This window comes from Pleurodeles waltl, chromosome 6, assembly GCF_031143425.1.
Source record: "Pleurodeles waltl isolate 20211129_DDA chromosome 6, aPleWal1.hap1.20221129, whole genome shotgun sequence".
Lineage (NCBI taxonomy): Eukaryota > Metazoa > Chordata > Amphibia > Caudata > Salamandridae > Pleurodeles > Pleurodeles waltl.
Window position 1 is genome coordinate 688042722 of NC_090445.1, and position 22150 is coordinate 688064871.

The 22150-nt window shown below is 45.7% G+C and overlaps 1 protein-coding gene across 1 annotated transcript in view; it reads left to right on the forward strand.

Annotated features, from left to right (window-relative positions):
- Positions 1 to 22150, forward strand: part of CHST15 (carbohydrate sulfotransferase 15) — a 466150-nt gene that overhangs the window by 385147 nt on the left and 58853 nt on the right. Inside the window, exons 4-6 of the mRNA XM_069239132.1 lie at positions 1290 to 1629; positions 7168 to 7311; positions 7835 to 7991. Coding sequence (XP_069095233.1) covers positions 1290 to 1629; positions 7168 to 7311; positions 7835 to 7991 — 641 coding nt within the window. The remainder of the gene's footprint in view (positions 1 to 1289; positions 1630 to 7167; positions 7312 to 7834; positions 7992 to 22150) is intronic.

Genomic DNA, 22150 nt, shown 5'->3' on the forward strand with positions numbered 1-22150 from the left:
CCACTACAGAACAGGCCAGCCTCCCACATCATGACAATAAGATCAAAGATCAGAAGAATAGAGGTAATAGGTGTGCCATAACATAATTATCCAAAATCTTGTGAGGACCTATAAGTGGTTGCTGGAAATTAATGTCAAGTATCTACAGTGGTTAATATCTTCTGACTTTAATACCTTTTACCTGAATGTGAAAGTTGCATTAAGGTGCTACTTTGATAGGAGTATTAACTTATGGGGGTAAAACCACAGTCGTAGCCCTGTACATTGTAAACTGCACACATTATCCTGACATTAAAGAAGCTCTAATGAGAAGGTTTGGGCTGAACCCTGGAAAGTACTGGAGCAAATTTAGGACAGCATCATCCAGTGTACCCAGACTTGAAAAGCATGGCTGGACACTGTGCTGAAATCCCTGGTGATCTGGAGTAAAGTTAACAAGGTAACAGCATATGAGATATTGCACAAGCTCATGACAACTGAGTTTTTTCTCAATATTCATTTCACATATTTGCCCCAGCATCCTGTGAAGTGTAATCTCCCAATGCCTGTGGGGGTTACCAAATCCACTAAACAGTGAATCAGCATCAGCCTGTCTAGGAAAGTCTCTGGGAAACACACCAAGATAGGAGGGAAGAACCCTATCAGCTTACCTGAGGGGCTGAGGACAAAAACAAGACCAAACTACCAAACGGCCATGGAAATGTCCTAGCAGAAGGTGGGGAGAAGAATTCTAAGAGAAAACTTCTGAGACGAAGAGAGATCCCCACCCAGGAAAAAGAACTGAAACACCACCAGGCCATAGTGATTTTGCAGTATTTATTTTTCCCCACCACAGAAGATACTTTTTGATAGGTATAGTGTGTGTTACAAATATAGCCAGTCAAGCGAGTCAGGGAGCAAGGCTGGTCTGCAGAAGTGGGGCAATTCAAAACCAATCATTTAGTGACTCAGTGATGTTATGATTGATGTCAGTGGCGATGTGATTTGTGATGTCTCTAGTGATCTCATTGATTATGTCATTTGTGCTGCCTGTGAATTCACAAGTGGAGCGATGAGAACTGAATCTGGAGCAATGAATCTGGAACAAAAATTGCTGTGTGATGTACATGTGATTTTCTGTTTTGGTGCTATTTCAAAATATAACTCTTGGATGTTATACTGGCTATTTCTTATGCTTCAATTTTGTACTTTGATTTTATATTCTCTGTATATTTATGTGGAATCCAAGGTAGTCTCTATTGGGCCTCCGCTTTCCGATAACTGACGATCAATTCTTGTTTCCTCTGCAGATGTTCTCCTTAATACCAAACAGGTTTCTTTCAAGCAGCGAAAACCCGTGCTGGTATGAAGAGTACCGGGGGAACATCAGTGCAGACCCATACAGCTCCAATGCCTACGCTCTCTACTCCAGCCGCTTTCGAAGACTCTTTGAGTATCTGCGTAAGGTGTTTTGGAAGAACCTCCTCTGGCGTGGGGAGAGGTGTTTTCGTCTGCGCTGTCTCCCCCACTTCTACATCATTGGCCAGCCCAAGTGTGGCACTACCGACCTCTTCAACCGGCTAAGTCTACACCCTGCTGTACGCTTCTCACTCATAAAGGAGCCACATTGGTGGACCAGGAAGCGGTTTGGTAAGTGGGAGATAGGGTCAAAGGTTCGTACTGAGGGTTGAGGAGAAGAGCGGCTTTCTTAGTTCATAAGAAACTTCTGTTTTAATTTGAATTTCAGAATCTAAACTCACGTTTGTTTATAAGAAACACAATGTTGAAATGTATCACATTGTTATTCAAATAACCTAAACACCACTGAGCCAACAATTCAAAGGTTACTTGAAAAGTGTTGGCAATTCCTAAACCCAATCTCTCCTTGTAGTTTATTAAATTACATTATTGGACAAGTACCGTGAGAAATTGCACCAACAGGCTGAGCTTTTATGCTGCCTTAAAACTCCAATACTCCTTGAGGCAGTGTTCAGATGATTCAATGCACCCTAGATTTGAAAAAGGGTGATAAAAGACAAAATAAGTATACTGTCCAAATAGGAGCAGTCCACATTTATCATGAAGAAAAGTGAAACAGTCAGGAATAGAAGCTTAGCCCTAGATATGGCACATGTAAGAAAATATGCTGTATTTTCCAGATTGGAAGGACCAAGTTTCTACAGGTGGTCCTTAGATTGCTTTCTTGGTGAAAACCCTTGACCTTGCGGCCTATCCAAAACAGAGCTGATTGATCACAGTGACAGCCATTGTGGCGTATTTAAGGTTGGGCGACCATGAATAGATTCTCTACTTGGTATTGTCAGGCAAAGCATGGAGGCCTTAGGCAGGGAAATTAAACAGTGACCCTGATGCACAAAGAGAAAGCTTCTTGCATATAAGGGTCATTGTTTTTTGTTTTCAAGAAACACATTTTTGGGAGATGGGAGTTTTTTCATAAAATAAACCCCAAAAAACCTTTGTCCAGCGGACACAAGAAATGTGGCGCTCGCTCAGCAAAGTTCAATGCCTTCACTGGAACAGATGCACAGATAGCTCCCTTGAGACACACGGATCCCCGCTTGTCTGGTGGGAAACACTAATTTGGTATGGGTACTCCACCTGGGGCCATAGACTTTGCTGACTGAGCCAGCCAGTGAGACAGCTGCGGAGGGCTAATTACCTTGTCACTGTCTACACTGTCACTGAGAACTGGAAAGTATGTGCATATGTACAAAGTGACTTCAGCATGATCCCAGTACAACCTTGTGGGAAGGTAGGTGGTGATAAAAGGCAGCGCAGGACCCAGGGAGCGCAGGCTTGTATTTACTTATTTTGGCTGTTCAAAAAGAGATCTCCATACCATGAAATGCTTGCCTGGACAAATGTAGGTGCTAGATATAGGTGACTGTAAGCAGTTGCCTTACTGCACCATGACAAAAGGCCACAAATGGTGGCAAGTTGCAACTCATCACCTTTTTGCTAAGGAAAAGGAGTGTTCAAACAGCACCATTGAGGCTTTTAAAACCCTTTGACAGAGGTCACCTGAACATCCTATGAGTCTTTAGACTGGGGTGATGGAGACTCACAGACTACTCTAACCGTGTATGCGCTGTTCAGGTGCCAAATCCAGGGGTGGGTGGTAAACTTCACTCTGCTGACAGAGGCATCAGGTGCTCCTCATGGGCTGCACCATGTATTGTTTCACCCATGGGAACCTATGCAAAATGTCTCTGCAGGCCTGCCATTGCAGCCTGTGTGAAAAGGTGCATGCACCCTTTCACTACAGGTCACTCCATCAGGTCACTATAAGTCAACCCTATGGTGGGCCCTCCTAGTCCAGAGGGCAGGGTGCAGGTACCTGTGTGTGAGGGCATCCCTGCATGAGCAGAGGTGCCCCTAAGAACTCCAGATCCAATACACTGGACTTCATGAGTGCGGGGAAGCCATTTTACCCGTGTATTGGACACAGGTCACCTGTATCCAACTACACAATGGTAAGTCCGAACCTGGGTATGTTTGGTATCAAACATGTCAGAATCATACCCCAATACTGTTGCCAGTATTGGTTGTATGATTCCATGCACTCTGGGGGCTCCTTAGAGGACCCCCAGCATTGTTCCTACTAGTCTTCTGGGGTTTTCTGGGCAGCCGTGCTGCTGTTACCCCTCAGACAAGTTTCTGCCCTCCTAATGCTAGACCAGCTCAGGCACAGGAAGGCAGAACAAAGGCTTTCCTGTGGGAGAGGGAGGTAACACCATGGGAATAGATGTTACATGGCTTGGGAGGGGTAGCCTCCCCAAGCCATCCGGTATGCTCTGGAGGGCACATTTGGTGCCCTCCTTGCATAAACCAGTTTGCACCAGTCCAGGGACACCCGGTTGTTGCTCTGTTACGAAACTGGACAATGGAAAGGGGAGTGACCACTCCCCTGTCCATCACCACCCCAGGGGTGATGCCCAGAGCTCCTCTAGGTGGCCACTTGATTCTGCCATCTTGAATCCAAGGTCGGAAGAGACCCCTCGGAGCATCTGAGTGGCCGGTCAGGTAGGTGATGTCACAGCCCCCTCCTGATAGGTGGTCACCCTGCTAGATGACCAATCCCCTTTCCTGGGCAATTTAGGGTCTCCCTCTTGGGTAGCTCCTCAGATTCAACATGAAAGATTCCAGCAGGACTCCTCTGCACCATTTACTTCATCTTCTGGCCACCGGGACTGCAACTGGACCCTACAGGAACCAACAGTCTGCAACTCCAGCAACGACTCCGCTCTGCAACATTATTTCTCCGGCTCCCTCCAGCAACTGCAACATTTCCCTGGCTGTGCATCCTCTGAGGGTAACAAGTCTTCAACCTGCACAAGAAGCAAGCAGGAATCTCCACTGAAGTGAAGGAGTCACTCCCCTGCATCTGCAGGCACCAACTGCAATGACAACAGGCTGCGTGGATCTTGTCTCCTCCCTAGGTGCATTGGTCCTGCATCAGAGGTGGTGGTCTGGAGTGGTCCCCTTGGTCCTCTCTACAACAATATGCCCTTGCCTCTCCTTGTAGGACAGTACCAATGTGCATCGCAACTCTTGCAGCTACCAAGGCTTTTTTATCCCTCCTCCAAGGGATCTTCAGGCTCCGAGTAGCCCCAGCCTCCAGCACTCTGCCCTACAAAGCACAGTCTCCTGCCTGCTGCTCCAGCGACGTGGGTCTCCTCTTCAGGTGTGTTGAGTGGCCTCACCACGACTCCTGTGCCTGCATTGCATCCCGTGTGGCTCCTCAGGGGGTTGCCTCCTCTTCTTGTGACTCTCCCAGCTGCTGATGGTCACCTTGGACACTCCTCCTTGGGTTGAGTCCCCTGGGCTTTGATGTTCCTCTTCAGCCTTGCAAAACCTTCTTCTCAGACTCTTGCGTTTGCCTAGGCTTGTTGGTAGTTTTCCAGCATCACTGACTGACTGCAACACGACCGCCGACGTAGGACATCACTTGCATCACTTCTGGAACTCCTCTTCTGCTCCTGTGCTGTACTGCTGACTTTCTTCATCCACCGGCGACCTGGTCCTGCATCCACAGAAGGGTGGGTAGTAGCTCCTGCCACAGCGGGACACTCCAACTTAAACTGGACTTGGTCCCCTCCTTTTGCAAGTCCTCTTCTGTCAGCATCCACTTTTGGTTTCTTCCAGTCTTGTCTGGGTGTTGCACAGTCCTTTTCCAAAGTTCTCCTGTAGGTTTGGGGAAAAACCAAGTTCTTACCTCTCCTCTCCTGGTCGCTGGGGGCACCCTGATACTTACCTTTTGGGGTTCCTAGTTATTCCAGCTCCCATCTACCGACTCCACTTCCTTGGGTGGGGGACTGCCTTTTACATTCCAGTTAGTATATGGTTTGGTCTCCCCGTCAGGCCTTCATTATTTACTATTGTTTTTAATATTTTCTATTGCTTGCTATGCTAACCACTGACTTCGAATGTATGCACAATAGTATTTACTTACCTCCTATTGGAGGAGTATTGCATATTCAGTATTTTAGTATCTGTGTTACTATAATGAAGTACCTTTATTTTTGTAACACTGTGTGGTTCTTTCATATGTGTAAGTGCTGTGTGACTGTAGTTGTATCGCAAAAGCTTTGAATGTCTCTTAGATAAGTCTTGGCTGCTCATCCACAGCTACCTCTAGAGAGCCCGGGCTTCCTAGACACTGCCTACACTTCACTAATAGGGAATACCTGGACCTGGTATAAGGTGATAACACCATAGGTGCTCACCACCACACCATGCCAGCTTCCTACATAGCGTTACACTTTAAAAATAAACCCACCATATTATGTGTGCACAACAGGTCGCCAAGACATTAGATGTGCGCAGGATCCCACATACTGATTCTATCTTGCAGAAAGGAACCAGAGAAGAGAGTGGTCACCATGGACCGGACTCCACAACGCATACTGTACACTAAATCTCAAAATCCTGAGCATGCATCGCAGCAGAACAACGAATACTCCAGGCAGTAAGCTTGCACTTGTAGCAGGCAATGCTATACAGAACATTGACATCGGACGGGCTTGAGGCTTTGAGCATTCACTGAAGAGAGGAACTTTCAACAATGAGCGAACACAATAGAAAAGACAGGAAGTTTCGTAGAGCATCCACTGTGCACATGACTCCCCATTCTGTTGCCTAGCTTGCATTGTGGACTGACCCCTCAATATCAACAGTTTTCAATAATATGCGTGCACTGCAGACAAAAATCGTATCACCTTAAGTGAGTTGTGAAAGAACCCGTCACCAAATCCCTCATTCAGGGGGGTGCAATAAATGAGGGTTTAACACCCTTTGGAGGTGATAAGCAGGCACTCAAGGGTTATGGAATTGCTGTGTTCTCTGAATAGTGTAGTAAAATACGAGTGGGTGGAATGCTGCGAAATAACACAGATTTTTTTTTTAACTCTGCGGAATTCCGGGGAGTACAACCCCGTGAGTTCCACCTAGTCCTAGTTACAACTATAACCTAGCTTGCTTCCTGGTTAATAACTGAAAGTATGTTCTGGGAGGAGACAGTTCACATGGTTGTAAACTCTGGGCCTGATTAAGATATTGGTGGACAAGTTACTTAGTCACACCGGTGATGGATATCCTGTCTTCTGAAATCTAAATCCTATAGGATATAATTGGATTTAGATTTCAGCGGACGGGATATCCATCACAGTTGGGACAGAGTAACTCGTCCACCAATATCTAAATCAGGCATTCTGGGGGTTATTCTAACTTTGGAGGAGGTGTTAATCCGTCCCAAAAGTGACGGAAAAGTGACGGATTTACCACCAGCCGTATTACGAGTCCATTATATCCTATGGAACTCGTAATACGGCTGGTGGTATATCCGTCACTTTACCGTCACTTTTGGGATGGATTAACACTCCTCCAAAGTTAGAATAACCCCCTCTGTTTTGAAATAGCACTCTCTAGATCACCGTCTGTGTGAACTGAGTTGATTTTATCATCTCCTCGTGTCACCTTACCCTCCTCTTCCTCTGCCTTGTACCTCTGTCCCTCCTGGGCTCCTTGACCCTGTTTGTTCCTCAGTGCAATGAAAGTTCTTTCCCTGCCCTTGCTAAGTTTGACTGTACATAGGGCACAGCTGACTGCAGGTGAGATGTAGCTTATTTAGGTTCTCTAGATTCTGACTCTGATTGATATATCTTCTAGGAATAATCCGACTGAGGGATGGATTTTCTAACCGATACCCGATTGAGGATTACTTGGATCTCTTCGATTTGGCAGCTCATCAGGTCCATGGTCCACAGCACATTAACAATGGGACAGATAATACGATGGACAACATCATCATAGGTAAACTTTACGTTAGACATGTTTGATGATGAAAGACTTATTCTTCCAGTCAGAAGGGGGAGGACTCTGGTGGGTGCATGATTTGCTGCTTTGCATCTTCATACTTCTACCATGCATTTGGAAAGGACTGTTGAAGGCCTGCAATTGAATGTGCGAACCCTGTGCTAGAGGAGCCAGTAAAGTGAGGTGAACCAGCGGCATGCACTTGGGCCCTGTTGAGAATTTGACTGCAAGAAGTAAAGCTAGACATGCACCCCTACTAATATTGATTACTTCTGATGAGCATCAAAGTGTGAAAGGTACATGAGCAAAGGGATATCTAGTATTGGCTGTACTTAAATACACCAGTGAATACTTTGAAAAATGGAACTCATCAGACTGCTCTGCACTACATCTACTATGATGAATTTGGAGAGTAACGTAGTAGGCTTTCTAATTAGTGTGCAACGCATCTATTGAAACAAAGCAAAACAGAATATAACATAACCGAATATGTAACATAACCTATGCTACCTCTTGCCAGGAGAGGCCAGTGCGTCAACTATGTGGGACAATACTGCCTGGACGTTCTTCTACAGCAACACAAGCAGCGGAGAACCTCCATCCCTGATCCAAGATTTTCTTCACACCTTTCATTCAAATGCCAAGTTCATGGTCATGCTGAGGGACCCTACGGAGAGGTAATTTAGCACCTACATAGCTGTGTAGGGTTACAGGTTAACAGGTTCATAGTGTTAAGTGTTTTGGGACAAATCCATGTTAATACACTGTGGCCCTCATTCTGACCCTGGCGGTCTTTGACCGCCAGGGCGGAGGACCGCGGGAGCACCGCCGACAAGCCGGCGGTGCTTCAATGGGGATTCCGACCGCGGCGGTAAAGCCGCGGTCGGACCGGCACCACTGGCGGGGTCCCGCCAGTGTACCGCGGCCCCATTGAATCCTCCGCGGCGGCGCAGCTTGCTGCACCGCCGCGGGGATTCTGACCCCCCCTACCGCCATCCAGATCCCGGCGGTCGGACCGCCGAGATCCGGATGGCGGTAGGGGGGGGTCGCGGGGCCCCTGGGGGCCCCTGCAGTGCCCATGCCACTGGCATGGGCATTGCAGGGGCCCCCGTAAGAGGGCCCCTACATGTATTTCACTGTCTGCTGCGCAGACAGTGAAATACGCGACGGGTGCAACTGCACCCGTCGCACAGCTTCCACTCCGCCGGCTCGATTCCGAGCCGGCTTCATCGTGGAAGCCTCTTTCCCGCTGGGCTGGCTGGCGGTCTGAAGGAGACCGCCCGCCAGCCCAGCGGGAAAGTCAGAATTACCGCCGCGGTCTTTCAACCGCGGAACGGTAACCTGACGGCGGGACTTTGGCGGGCGGCCTCCGCCGCCCGCCAAGGTCAGAATGAGGGCCTGTGTGCCTAAAGTGACTAAAGTGTGGTAGAATATTCAGAGAAGAACAAGGCTGGCTTATAGCCCTAAGGTTTCTGTTCAAGACAATCTAATGCTTGAAAATACTGGCACTACAGCAGGAGCATTCAAGTAATGCTTCATCTTCTGCAATAATAAAAAATATAGCTAGGCTTTTGAGCTCGAGAAAGATTTTGGTCTTATGCACAACCATCAAACTGTGAGAGGTTAACATTTTTGTTGAAATACTATATTGAAGAAAGAATAGTTTATGGTTAGAAGCTATATGAGCTTAGTGGAACATTTCAGTGAAGTTAATATTTAGATTTCGAGAGACTATAGGTCTGTTGGCAGTAAATTCATAAGGTTGAAACACTGGTTAGAGCTTAGTTTGTTATGTGTTCACAGTAGGTGACTGGATTGTGAGATCTGGCTGGTGCTTTATGATAGATTATTGAATTAAGATCTTGACGAGATATTTACCAAATGTTATGTTCAGGCTGGAATAATATACCACTTGGTTCAGAGATTTGGAGCTTTAGTTATGGTGTAAAGAGATTCTCAAAGACATTAAGATATTTTTTTTAAAATAGGATCAGACATACGTGTGCTTTTTGGGGGTGCAGTAATTGCAGTTATGTGCATAATTTTGGTGAGATGTTCAGGGTGAGTGGAGTATTAGGGTGGGTTGAGCTAAGTGAGAGTTAGGAGCCTGACTTACCCATTACTCAGTGTTTGAGTGATTCTCGGGGAGCACATGAAGAAGGGGACAGACTGTGATGGAGGTAAAATTTTGGAGTCCGCTTTGTTGAGGATTTCTATTGACGGTTTCTGTCATGCTCATGTGATAAAGGGGTATGATGGGTTATTTGCTTGGATGAGGCACCATTTAATGTTTACAAGATGTTTAGGAAGATGTTAAAGCTGATTAGGGGTTTTAACTTACATGTGGCTAGAGCTGCACGTAAGGAGTTTGAGGTATGTAAGTAAAGACGTGGTTGCACTGGGCTAAGGTAAGCTGCTAGGATGATGTTTTGTTGAAGTTAGTTGATATATTCATGGTGGGGATATGAGAAGGTGGTTAGACCATCTCAGGGGCCTAATTAAGGCACCATTTAGGGTTTGAGCGTTTCTCTGTTGGAGGATGAGAGGACAGCACCAGATGTGGCCAGGCATGCAGAGTGCATCTTGCAGAGTTTCTTGAGGCGACTAGCTAGATTGGGTAAGGATTGGGGGCTTTTGTGAGGTGTACAGAATGAGGCTATGTGGGATAGGTTTGAGTAGATAATGATTAGTGGCTTAGATATTTTCCACAGGATTAAGTTGCTTGGAGATATCATGCTAGGTTCAGGGGTGTTACACAAGTCCCTGCAACTGCCATCCAGGCCGTAGGACCCCAGGGTTCCCCATTCTGGGGGGACTCCTAAGCTCCGAGTCCAATGTAAAGAACAACTAGTGGGAGCCTCTGTGCAAAGCTGTCAAGTTCCCAGGTTGATGCATGATGTAATGCTCCAGTCCAAGTTTTCTTCTTTGCATTATGGGACTCCTGGTCCTGTTTTATAATGGAATAAACAAGCTTGCAGGACCCAGAAGTCAAAGGAAAAAAACTAGATTATGTACCATAGCGATGCTATATGCACTAGGACCTTATTGTTCTGGGTGGACTCTGAACAGGAACTATGTGAAATCATGGGGCGGTATCAGGGTGTGGTTCTGGGAAGCATGACATAATGTGCAGTGTGTGAATGGATGTTGGAGAAAATAAAGACATGCTCAACCGCTGCTCCTGTGTGTGGCGTAATCTATTTGCTTGCTCCAGGGCTGGGGAAGATGCTACAACTGGAGACGAGTAGGGGATTGCGTGCTTCTGGAAAACAATACTGCTTCCTCTGAGAGTTTGCAACTGTACGGCAAACTATGCATGGCGTGTGTGCCCGTAATCAATGCAAAGCAGTTTATGGTCGGCACACATGGAGTCAAAGCCCTCCTCCAGCCCATTCTAGGCCCCAGGAGCAATTGAAGGCCCTACAGAGGAGCATATTCAAAAGGCCCTCCAACATCTCTGGTGAGTTTATCTGCAGAGACCCTGTTCTGCACCCCGAACGTAGAGCAACTATTCAAACAAGCAAGAAAACAACCATAACACCTACTAGGTACAAGAAACAGCATAATATAGGCCTCTGCATGCAGCAGATGATTGCAGAGATTGTTGGAGTCGCTCAGAACAGCAAAATCATTTGAACAACACGTGCTAATGCAAAGGGAGCACAAAATACAATGCAGCCGTGTTCTTAAAGCCACTGCAACCATTCAGGACATCCAAGAAATAGAACATTGGTGCCAGGTGAAATTCATGGATTGAAACATTTGATGACCTCATAAATGCGCTAGAGGAAGGGGATGATAATAAAATCATCAAATATTTGAAAAACCTTGCAGGTGATGGAGTGAACGTAGTGCCAATGAAAGTTTCACAGACTGACGGAACATTGTACCGAAAGGTGAAAGAAGCGCTGGAAGCCAAGTTCAACCCAATGTCAAACGTTGCTCATGAAAGGTATATCTTCAACAAAGCACAAAATACTGGTGAAACAATGGATGAGTTTGTTGAAATGCTTGACACCCTTATTAAACATTGCAAGTTCTGTGACTTTACCAATGAAGAAGCCATGAGGCTCAGAATCATCGATAGCTGTTGTTGGACCTGACACTTTTTGCAGGGTCATCCCCAAACTTTTTACCTCCTTCTTCTTATTTTTTCTAACCTGTTTTTGTTGGCTTTAGGACTCTGGACAGTTTACTACTGCTAACCAGTGCTAAAGTGCATATGCTGTACGTCAAAATTGCATTGGTGATTGGTTTATCCATGATTGGCATATTTGATTTACTAGTAAGTCCCTAGTAAAGTGCACTAGAGGTGCCCAGGGTATGTAAATCAAATGCTGCTAGTGGGCCTGCAGAACTGATTATACCATCCACCTGAGAAACTCTGGAAACATTTCTCAGACCTGCTACTGCAGTGACTCTGTGTGCAGTCTTGCATTGCCAATTCAACCTGGCAAGTGTACCCAATGGCCAGGCCCAAACCTTCCCTTTTACTAAATTTATGTCACCCCTAAGGTAGGCCCTAAGTAGCCCCATGGGCAGGGTCCAGTGTATTTAAGAGGTAGGGCACGTACTGGTGTGTTTTACATGTCCTGAAAGTGAAATACTGCCACATTTCTTTACTTCAAGGCCTATTTCTCCCATAGGTTAACATGGAGACTGCCTTTAAATATCTTTTAAGTGCAGTTTCCCATTGGGAGCAGATAGAGAAATGGAGTGTGAGGTCTCTGAACTCACAATTTAAAAATACCTCTTTTGGTAGAGTTGTTTTTTAGTTTGTCTGTTTGAAAATGCCACTTTTAGAAAGAGGGCATGTTTTTGCTTAACCATTCTGTGACTCTGCCTGGCTGCAGAATCCACATTTCAGTCAGACTGACAGTTCTGCTGTTTGTGAATTCCCTCTAGACAGTGACACAAAGGGAGCTGAGGTGTATCCTCCATATCCTGATGAGTCTCCTGGGCTAGAGTGGGAAGGGAGGAGTTGACACCAACACCTAATAGGGCTGTGCCTGTCCTTTCACAGTCCAGTCTCTAACCCCCTGGGGGGTGTCTAGGGCCAAGCCTGGGCAATGCAAGATCTTGAGAATAACAGAGACTTTCCTTTGACGTTTGCCTACTTCAAAGGCTGAAATGAGTATAAGTAGTGGACCCAAAACCCCAGAAGCTTAGAACACTTCTGGATCAAGAGGAACCTCTGTCAAGGAGAAGAGCTGAAGAGCTGGAGGAGGAGTTCTGCCCCTCTGCTGTGCGTGCTTTCTGGGTTGGCCTCCAGTTGTTGCTTCTGCCTTAAAGAGGACAAAGACTGGACTTTGCTGTGTATCCTGCTTGTGAAGTTTCTCCCAGGGCTTGAAAGTAGAGCTTGCCTCCTTTTGGAAGTCTCAGAGATATCAAAGACTTTAGATTCATCTGCCTACAGCACTGGGAACTGTATGTTTTGGGCTGCAACAAAAGAAAAAACACCATGATGCCATCAACGGCACCCCTGCCTTTGCCGTAACCTGACAACGACACACGGAGCCGTGCCTCGCTTTGCACCGCAACCCTGGTCTCACGAATGCTGCCACTTGACGCAGTCACCGAGCCTCTGCTTGCAGCGTGACCTGTGGGCCCCACATCCTGCATTGCCTCGCTCACACCACAGCCTTGGTATCTCCGACGACGATGCTCTATGCTGACACTGAGGCCACTTCCTACACCGTGGTCTGAGGACACTGCTTATGCGGTACACGAAGAACCACCCTGTCCCGCACCGCAGCACTGGGCAACTGACGCCAGTGCCTTCGACTCCAGCATCGTCAACAGAAGTCCCTGTCTGCACCACGACCCGTGGGCACCGCACAGAGTCCGCCCTGCATGGTACCACTGCCTTGGGCCTACTGACAACAGCGCTTCAGCGGCGACGGTGCTGCCTGCACTATGACCTGGAGACAATGCACATTGCACCTCCCCACTTCACACCACAGCCCTGGTCTCACCGACACCACAGGATGCCGTCACAGAGCCGCTGCCTGCACCGGGACCTGTGGGCACTGCACATCGCATCATCCTGCTTCACACCGTAGCCCCGATGCCATTAACACCAGAGCTCTTGACTTTGTCAGGAGCCCAGAGTTCGATCTGCAATGTGTGTGACTTCAAAGGGGCGATGACCCCTGCACCGACCTCCGGAACCGAAGCCAGTGACGCCGCACTCCGGATCTCATTGTGAGGAACACGACGCCCTACATTTACAAGGTACTGTTTGCAGGTCTTCCTGACACCATAGCTGGCCCGTGTCTCTGGGGTCAGCCTGAACTATTAGATTTGTTGTTCACGACCCAATGAGAGCCCTAGAGGAGCTATTGACTTCAAAGAACTGTATTTTTAAGTTAATTCTTGCAAAACTCATATCTTTATTACTGTATGTTGGATTTTCTTTCGTTTTGGTCTTGTTTTACACAGATCAATATTGGCTATTTTTCTAAAACTGGTGTTGTGCCCTTTTGTAGCGTTTTCACTGTATTACTGTGTGTTATGTGCAAATGCTTTACACAGTGCTTGTGAGATAAGCCTGACTGCTAGTGCCAAGCTACCAAGGGGGGGAGCAGGGTTATTTGAGCTGGGTATCTCCCTTACCCTGACTACAGTGAGGGTCCCCACTAGGACAGGGTGTAAACTGACTGCCAACTAGGAACCCCATTTCCAACATTGCTGATCAGCAGTGAGGCTAGGACTTGCATTTGCACTTGACTTACAGTGATTGGTGTACACTACTACCTTATCCCAGACTACTACATGACCACAAAATGTATGTTTTTTCCTCTTATGCTCTCTGGTGTCCTCCTGGATGTATTGTTGATATTTGGGACTCTGGTTTGTGGTTGTGCCCGTGAAACCTTGACAGAATGTAAATCAACTTCTGGCACATGGAAATCTATTCACTGAGGGAGCTAAAAAGTTTCTGCAATGAAAGGGAACTGGCTGTGAAGAGAAGGTCCCAAAAGTGGGTTCTTGAGACAGCCCTGTTTCAGTATGAGATGAAATGCTGGGAAGCGATCATACCAGATGATTCTGAGGAGGAGGACTACTCTGACGAGGAGGGCAGTGGTTCTGAGAGGGAAACAGAGCAAGAGGAATGGAGTCCAGCTTGCAAGCAGAGACTGAGAGAGCTGATGAACAGCTTGAGAAAGCTGCGGTAGAGACAGCCTTTGCCAAGGAAAAATAAATGTTGGTAGTTCATGAACTGAGCTGTGAAGAGCTGACTCTGGAAGCCATGAAGGCTGAGTCCAGTTCAGATGATAGCAGCAAAAATGTTATATCCAATACTGTGGAAGAAGGGAACATACCCAGAGACTTGGTGCCCAACTTGAAGGAGGGGGTTGACATTCATCAGGAGGTTCAGGTTTATGAGGCAGCTCCAGTGGTGCACAGGGTCCCTGAGTTGGATTGCGGAACTGTCACAGAGAGTCATCTTCCTAGTGATGGGAGGGGCTCTCTACTGCTTATAGGTGAGAGTTACAGGGAGAGGGGTTCCCCTTAGTGGAAGTCCTGGTAGGAGAGTATTAAGAGACGTGATTGCTGGAGAGCATATGTTCAGTCCCTGTTTTCCAGAGCTACTCCAACTTCAGGTGGAGTGTGAGTTCTCTGACCCCAGGGAATTAGCACTGGAGGCATTTAGGGGTGCTGCTGAGGAGCGTGGTTCAGGTTTTCCCCAACCAATGGAGGTGGGGGAGGTTTGCACTGACCCATGTAGGTCCCCTTGTAGTGGGATGGGTGAGTGGTCCATGTCCTGCCTCAGGAGAGAGGGAGTTGGGGTGAGCAGAGGCCCAGATTGCCAGAGACCCAGTCCCAGACCCTCGAGGTTCCATGATGTAACACTAAGGGGGATCCTAGCCTGTACCAGGAGGCCATCTGCTGAAGGGGACTCCATAGCGTCAGGAGGATTTGGCGGGGCAGCTGTCACCAGCATCCTACCTGTCATGGTATCTGGCAGTACCACTCCAGAATGGGTGGGTGCAGGAGACCAGACAGAGAGGTGAGAGGTTGAGGCAGTCCCAAGAGTAGAACCTTAAAGGTCAAGGGTCAGCTCTGAGGTCAGAGCTCCCTAGGAATGACCTTGGTGAAACCACTTCTGGTCTTGGAGGGCAGAGGTTGGGAGACCAGCACCAGACAGACTCTTGTGCAACACCTGAAGAAGGTGTTTTCCATGGGGGTACTCCCAAGGAAGTCCTGGGTTGCCAGGCAGTGGTCCAGTCTAAGGGTACAGACCCTAGGCTGGATGGTCAGGTTAAGGGGGTAAACTCTCGCCTGGTGGGGGCGGTTACCCGAACTCCCCCCAGTGTGACTTCTAGGGGTACCCTCCATAGTAGGGTGGGGAGGAACTCTGGAAGTGGGGGCAGGAGAGGGAGAGACTCATCTCTGCCCCAGTCCAGCTTCAGGGTACGGACTTTGCTAGAGACCCCATTTCTAACAGTTGCCTTTCAGATTATTTTACAAGGCGCATGTTGAGAGACACACTCAGTCTAGAGAAAGTGCTGATGGCTGGGAGTAAAGAGTCCTTTCCGAGCAAAAAAGTGCTTCAGTGCCTCTCATTATCACTGAGCCCATTGACAGCACGAAAAACCTGCTATCCTGGAAGCCCTTTCTGGTGTGTGAAAGTAGGTAGGACCTCAAAAGGGTAGAATCTGAAGACTGGGTGGGGCTTTCAGACTCTCGCAGCCTGATGGGAATTCGGGGGACATTAGGAGCACCAGGTTTTAGAGTTGTCAGAACTGTAGTGATTTTGGAAGAACATTGGAGGGAAATGGCCTGGAGAGAGGGTGGCCACTCATACATGGACCACGTAGACCTTCTGAAGTCATGTTCCCAGTGTGTCCTAGGAGGCTTCAAAGTATGTAATGGATTTATAAAGTGTATAGCCTCCACATATGTGCTGGAAACCTACTCTGGATAGGGGTCTCCAGCTCATCTGGCACTCCATGTGTGATATTGATTCTTCACTGTGTGACCATGTGAACAGAGCAGATATTGTGTGATACACGGAGGCACTGTATACATTAGAAATTCAGTGAGAAAAATTCCAGCAAAGGCAACAGAATAGAAGACATTGGGAAGGGGAGAGGGGACAAGGGGCTAAGGTAAGGTGAAGGGTAAGGCAGATGAAGAGGACAAGACAGAGAGACAGAGTAGGGCAAGATGAGAAAGGGAGAGCAAGAAGAGAAAGGAAAAGAAAATGAAAGAGTGGGAGAGTGATTAAGAGACAGAGAAAAGGGTATGCCAAATGTTGAGTGGGAAAGAGAGTGAGCATGGCCTGGCAGAAAGGCTGGGGTCAAAAGAAAATAAAGAAAACTAAAAACAGTAGGCAGGCAGGGGAAGAATAGGTAAAAGAAGGCATGAGAGATCAGAAGAGAGGGCAAGGGAAAGGAGAGAGATGTGAAAAGTAAAGCAACTGCAAGACAGAGGGGAGACCACAGGGTGGATATAAGGGACAGGGCAGGAAAGAGAGAAAGAGAGAGGGAGAGAGACAAAAAGAGACAGACAGACAAATCAGAGAACAGCTAGAATAGGACAGCTGAGTAGAAGAAAGACGAGAAGTGAGACAAAGGGTTAATTAATTACTAACTGCTATTTTATCTCACGTAAGTATATGAACAAGTATATGAACAATCGGGGCACCTTATAATATGCATGTTTTCTTATGCTAACGCAATGGACTTGTGTGAATGTAGAAAGATATTATGAGCATATGTTAAGTGATAGTAACAAATTACATTCATTCTTTGGCAAAGCAATAGACATCTGTTACAATAAACCGAACGCTGCATATTCACTGATAACATAATTGGCATATTTTGTGGCAGGCTAACCAACATTTTCTTTGGAATTTAACATCATTTAAAGACTCCTACAACAAAGCAGTTTTGTTTTGTTGGGCCATGGAAGTCAACAGTGACTGGTTCTGGATATTTGCAGTGGGCCCATCATAAGAATATTGTGCCAACCCCTTTCTCCTTTCAGAGAAAGATGTGGACAGGTGGCGAAGGAAACAGGTGGCACTCCAATATGCAGGTAGACTGGCACACAGGCCGCAAGGAATGTGCATCAAGCGCAGAGCCTTCGAAGCGGGCCACTTTATTTTAAAACAGGCACAAGGAGGGACATATGAGGAAGGAACAAAAAGACAGATAATATTTAATATTCTAATATTAAAGCACTATGCAACTACTAGAAGAAATCAAAATAGTTAAACTTCGGTGTTGAAAATTCCTGATTCAGCTTCTATCACGCAATGGTTGCGGTCGAAGAGGGCACATACTGATAGAATAGGCATTTGAGTAACTCACTCATTGATGTGTGTGATACTTACTCAGGCAATGTAACTCGAGGAATAGCTCTGCTTCCTGAGTCTAGTCTGTCACCTGAGTGTGATCAGAGCGATGACTGTGAGGTCCATGTCCATAAGTTATGGTTCACCCGAAGGATAGCTTGGTAGGTGAACTACCAAGGCTCTGGGTCTGCGTAACCAGTGGGATAGATTGACTCAGTAAAACCTCATGACCGTGCAAGATGAGGGACAAGGACTGTATGGAAGCGAGATGGAGACCCCCTCAAACACCTTGCAGGAGTGGCCTCTAAGGTTATTTTATGCCACCAGCAGCGGGTTTCGCACCTGTCCTGCAGTTCCTCTTCCCCTGAAAGTCTATGAATTCACCTCACTCAACTTGTGTCTCCCCGGCCAGGTGTAGCAGTGCAGCCTGGCTGAAATGAGCTCCTGGGAAGATAAGAAGGATCTCTTCTGTGCCCGCCAGATGGTGAGTGGGTGAGATTTCTCATCAGCTGGCAGGTGACATCCTTAGCTAGGGCTAAAACAGAAACAGTAGTTCTTTTGTGTTCTTTTAAGAGCAATTTGACTTGCAAATTGAACACATGTTTCCTTTTTCTTCTGCTTGATGGATCAGAATATGCAAATGATGTAAAATGAGAATTCTTGGAGGGAATCTGCTTGAAATAGCACTCTGTTGTGATAGATAACACCTCTTCCTTGATACCATCATCCCCTAACAGACAGAGCTTTGGCTGCCTGATAAAAGAGAGAAACATAGAGCAAATCTTCCTGAACAGATAGACTATTATAGGTACATAACATAAATGGTGCTACGACTGTGTGCCATGACTGCCACGTGTCCGGTTACATTATATATGTCTGCGTGTATTTGTTATATGCCATTATATCATCGTCTAGATGTGTGCCTTTTTATGCACTTGCATCGGTGTACATGGTATTGTGTATGAGGGCCTGCATTAACCTGAATGTGCAAGTGTGCACATGAAACTATCTGTACTTATCTGTATATGTGTGCATGTTTGTGAGCAAGATGATGTCGTTGTTTGTGTTTTAAGAAAGCTTTGTAGAGTCCTGCACCTCTTTGTAAGTATGAACTATTTATTGTGGTGGAGATCAATGGGACATGCTTTGTGTGTTCAGTGGCGTTAGGAGGTCACCGTAGCTTAAAATGAGCCCACGGATTGGTTACTTAGAGCCCCCTACACTGACAGCACATTCACACAAAGGATTACAGATAGCCCCACAGGCATTTTATTACCTAGCCTTGAATTAGAACTATTGCTGGGCTCTTGATTTCACATTTCAACTCCTCCATGAAGAACTGTCAGACTGCAATTATCATTTTTACAATTATAATTTCAGACAGCTTTATACAAAGAAGCGACCAGAATCAGATCGATTGCATCAGTATTTCGACAAACGACAACAGCCAACAACAGGCTTAAGATCTTTCAGATCACTAAGGGCCAGATGTATCATCCATTTTTGCATTCGCAAACGGTCTGAGTGGCTGTTTGTGAATGCAAAAATGCCTTTCAGTATTTATGAAAGACACTCGCAACGCAAATTTAAGTAATCGCTAGATTAGAGATTCCTTAAAATTGCGAGCCCGTTTAGAGAATCGCAAATTACGATTCTCTAAATAAGAAATCGCAAATAAGGAATCCTTATTTGGGATTTCTAAACCACATGTAACAAGCAATTCCTTAATACGAATTGGGCATTAAGGAATCGCTATTACCACCACGTTGAACTTGGAGGTAACCATGTGCAAATTTTAAAAATGCATTAAAATGCAATTTTAAAATTGACATAACGCACAGATGCCCCTTTGCCATGTGTGTGCCTTACATGTCCTTAAAAAAATTCTTGGAGTGCAGTGGAGGGGGTCTTGGGCCCCCAGCACCCTGGGGTTTGCATTTCCCAAATTTGCGAATTCCAGTTAGGAATTCGCAATTTGGGAAATGCAAAAATTCACAAATATGGGCCTACAGGTCCATAGGTGCGAATAGGGCCGGTATCGCAATTTGCGATTCAGTAATAGCATTTGCGATTTTTAAGAAATCGCTATTACTGAATTGCAAATATGATACATAGCATTTTGCGACTCAGAAATAGCAATTTCTTAAAAATCGCTTTTACTGAATCGCAAAAGACTTTTTTGATACATCTGGCCCCAAAAGTTTCCGATTCTAAAATTAAGGGCCTATTTTATATGTTGGTGATCTGTATTCTCTGTCACAATGGTGAGGGAGTATATATAATGACGACATAATGGTCCGCCTGCCTGAGGGGGCAGACCATAGGTTTGACTGTGGCTGTGACTACTCAGTCTCTGCATTAATCAAACTCTTGGATGGCCCAACGGAGTAAGGGCTGTTGGAGGACAGGCTATATGTCTACCCACCCAATTAAGATGACCGTCACTACTAATATAATGGTAATAATGCTCCCCTAACCATAGCTTAAGGCTTTGAAGATCTTATTGATATCGTCCTCACTTCTAAGGTCATCAGTGTTCCAAAGTTATTACAAGATGACAACTGTCTGCCTATAAAACAGAAAACTATATGCACTAATAAATGCTTGTAGTAGTTGTCAACACCATTAGAAAATATCCTCTTTTTGGCTGCCTAAAAACACATTGAGCAGCTTGCTTTATGCCTCTGGCATCGAGGTTTCTACTACATCTGTGTGCATACAGCTGCCTTGGCCCTATTGTTCTGACTGGCAGCTAGTAGCCACTTGGCAGCATCTCACATAAGTATTAGTTTATGGTCATCTCTGTTTGCTGTGCCCCACACATTTTCAGTTCTGTCTACATAAGGTATTATGAGGTCTGAGACCAAGCACCTGGCCAGTCACATTTTTCCCCATTTGTGTGCTGTATCCACATTCGTTCTTTTGCTTAATGACAATAGGCTTGATATATTTAATGTGAAAGGTATGTCCTAAAACCAGTAACCATTTAAGGTGGATTGTTATTGCCCTGGGTTACATCCTGAAGGAAAGTATTTTGTCTCATGAAACTGAAGGCTTTCCGTAATAGGCAAGGGTTTTTGCGGTGGTTAACTTCTCTGTCAAACCCTGGGATGAGAAGATTTTCCCTATGGTAATCATTTGTCGGCCCTCTTAGGAAGGGTAATATAGTCATTGCCAACTATAATTTTGGAGAATGTTGCAAAAGTTATGACAGTATGTCTGATGGTTGCCCTGTGGGAAAGCTTATACTCCACACAGTAGGCCTGAGCTAGTGATGGTGTCTAGCCAATAACGACTAAAAGATTGAGTGGTTCATTGTGAAATTTTATGATAGATGCCATAGCTCTGATGTGATTATTTTGAAAAATTATGCCAAAGGCTGTGTGCCTAACTTAATTATTGTGAAAAGAATATGTTAAAACCAATGGGCCTTTAGTGGTGGAATGGTAGTGCACTGTGTTAAATCTTTTAGACATGCCTTTTTATTCAGAATCTCAAAGATTAACAAATAAGGCAAAGGTTTTGCTTTCAGTTATCCTCTCTGACAGGCCCTGAGGGTGGAAGATTTACCATAGGAGAATCCCAGTTAGGCCTTCAGAGTACCGGGAGTACAGTGTTTTGCTGACTTAATTATGTTGAAAAACATATGTTAGAGTCAATGAGCTTTTAATGGTGGATTGGTGTTGCATTGTGTTAAATCCTGCAGACAGATCATATACATTTGGAATCCATAGAATACCAAAATAGGCAAAGTTTATTTGGTGTTGATTATCCCTTCTGACAGCCCCTGGAGGTAGAAGATTTGTCCTGGGAGACCCTTGTTGGGTCTTCCTAGTAGCAGTTGTATATTGTTCTGCTAACTGTAATTGTGTACACATTTGTACAATGCCTTTTTGGAAAGTGTATCTTCAGTACAATAGACCTTAAAGGATGTGCTGCTATTACTCTGTATTAGAGACTGTAGAGAGGGATTGTTTTGCACAGGATGTAGCAGATTTCTGTCATAGACAATGGCTTAGTGTTTATCTCCTCTGACAAATCCTAGGGCTAGAAGATTTTAACTTTGATAATCCTTCTTAACCCTCCTAGAGGGACTGTATGTTATTTTGCTTACTGCAGCTTGTACATGATTGTAATATTATGACTGCATGCCTGAATAGTGCCTTATGAAAATGTTTATGAACAATACAGTAGGCTTGAGTTGGTTAATGTGATGAGCCAATGATAAAAGGCTAGATGCCTGATTGGTTTATTGGATAATGTTTTGTCAGATGTCATCTATCTAATCTGTTGATTATGAAATTTATGACAAAGGCAATGGGCGTGATTTATTGTGAAAAACATATGCTAACAGCAATAGGCCTTGGGTGTTATATAGTGCAATGGTCTGTAGACGGGTATTTTGTTACATGCAATTTTGCAATTTACCTAAGTAAGCAAGGGTTCTGATGTTTGTTACCCTCTGACAAACCCTGAGGGTAGACAATTTGCACTGTATGAATACTTGTTAGACCACAGTAAGAAGAGTTG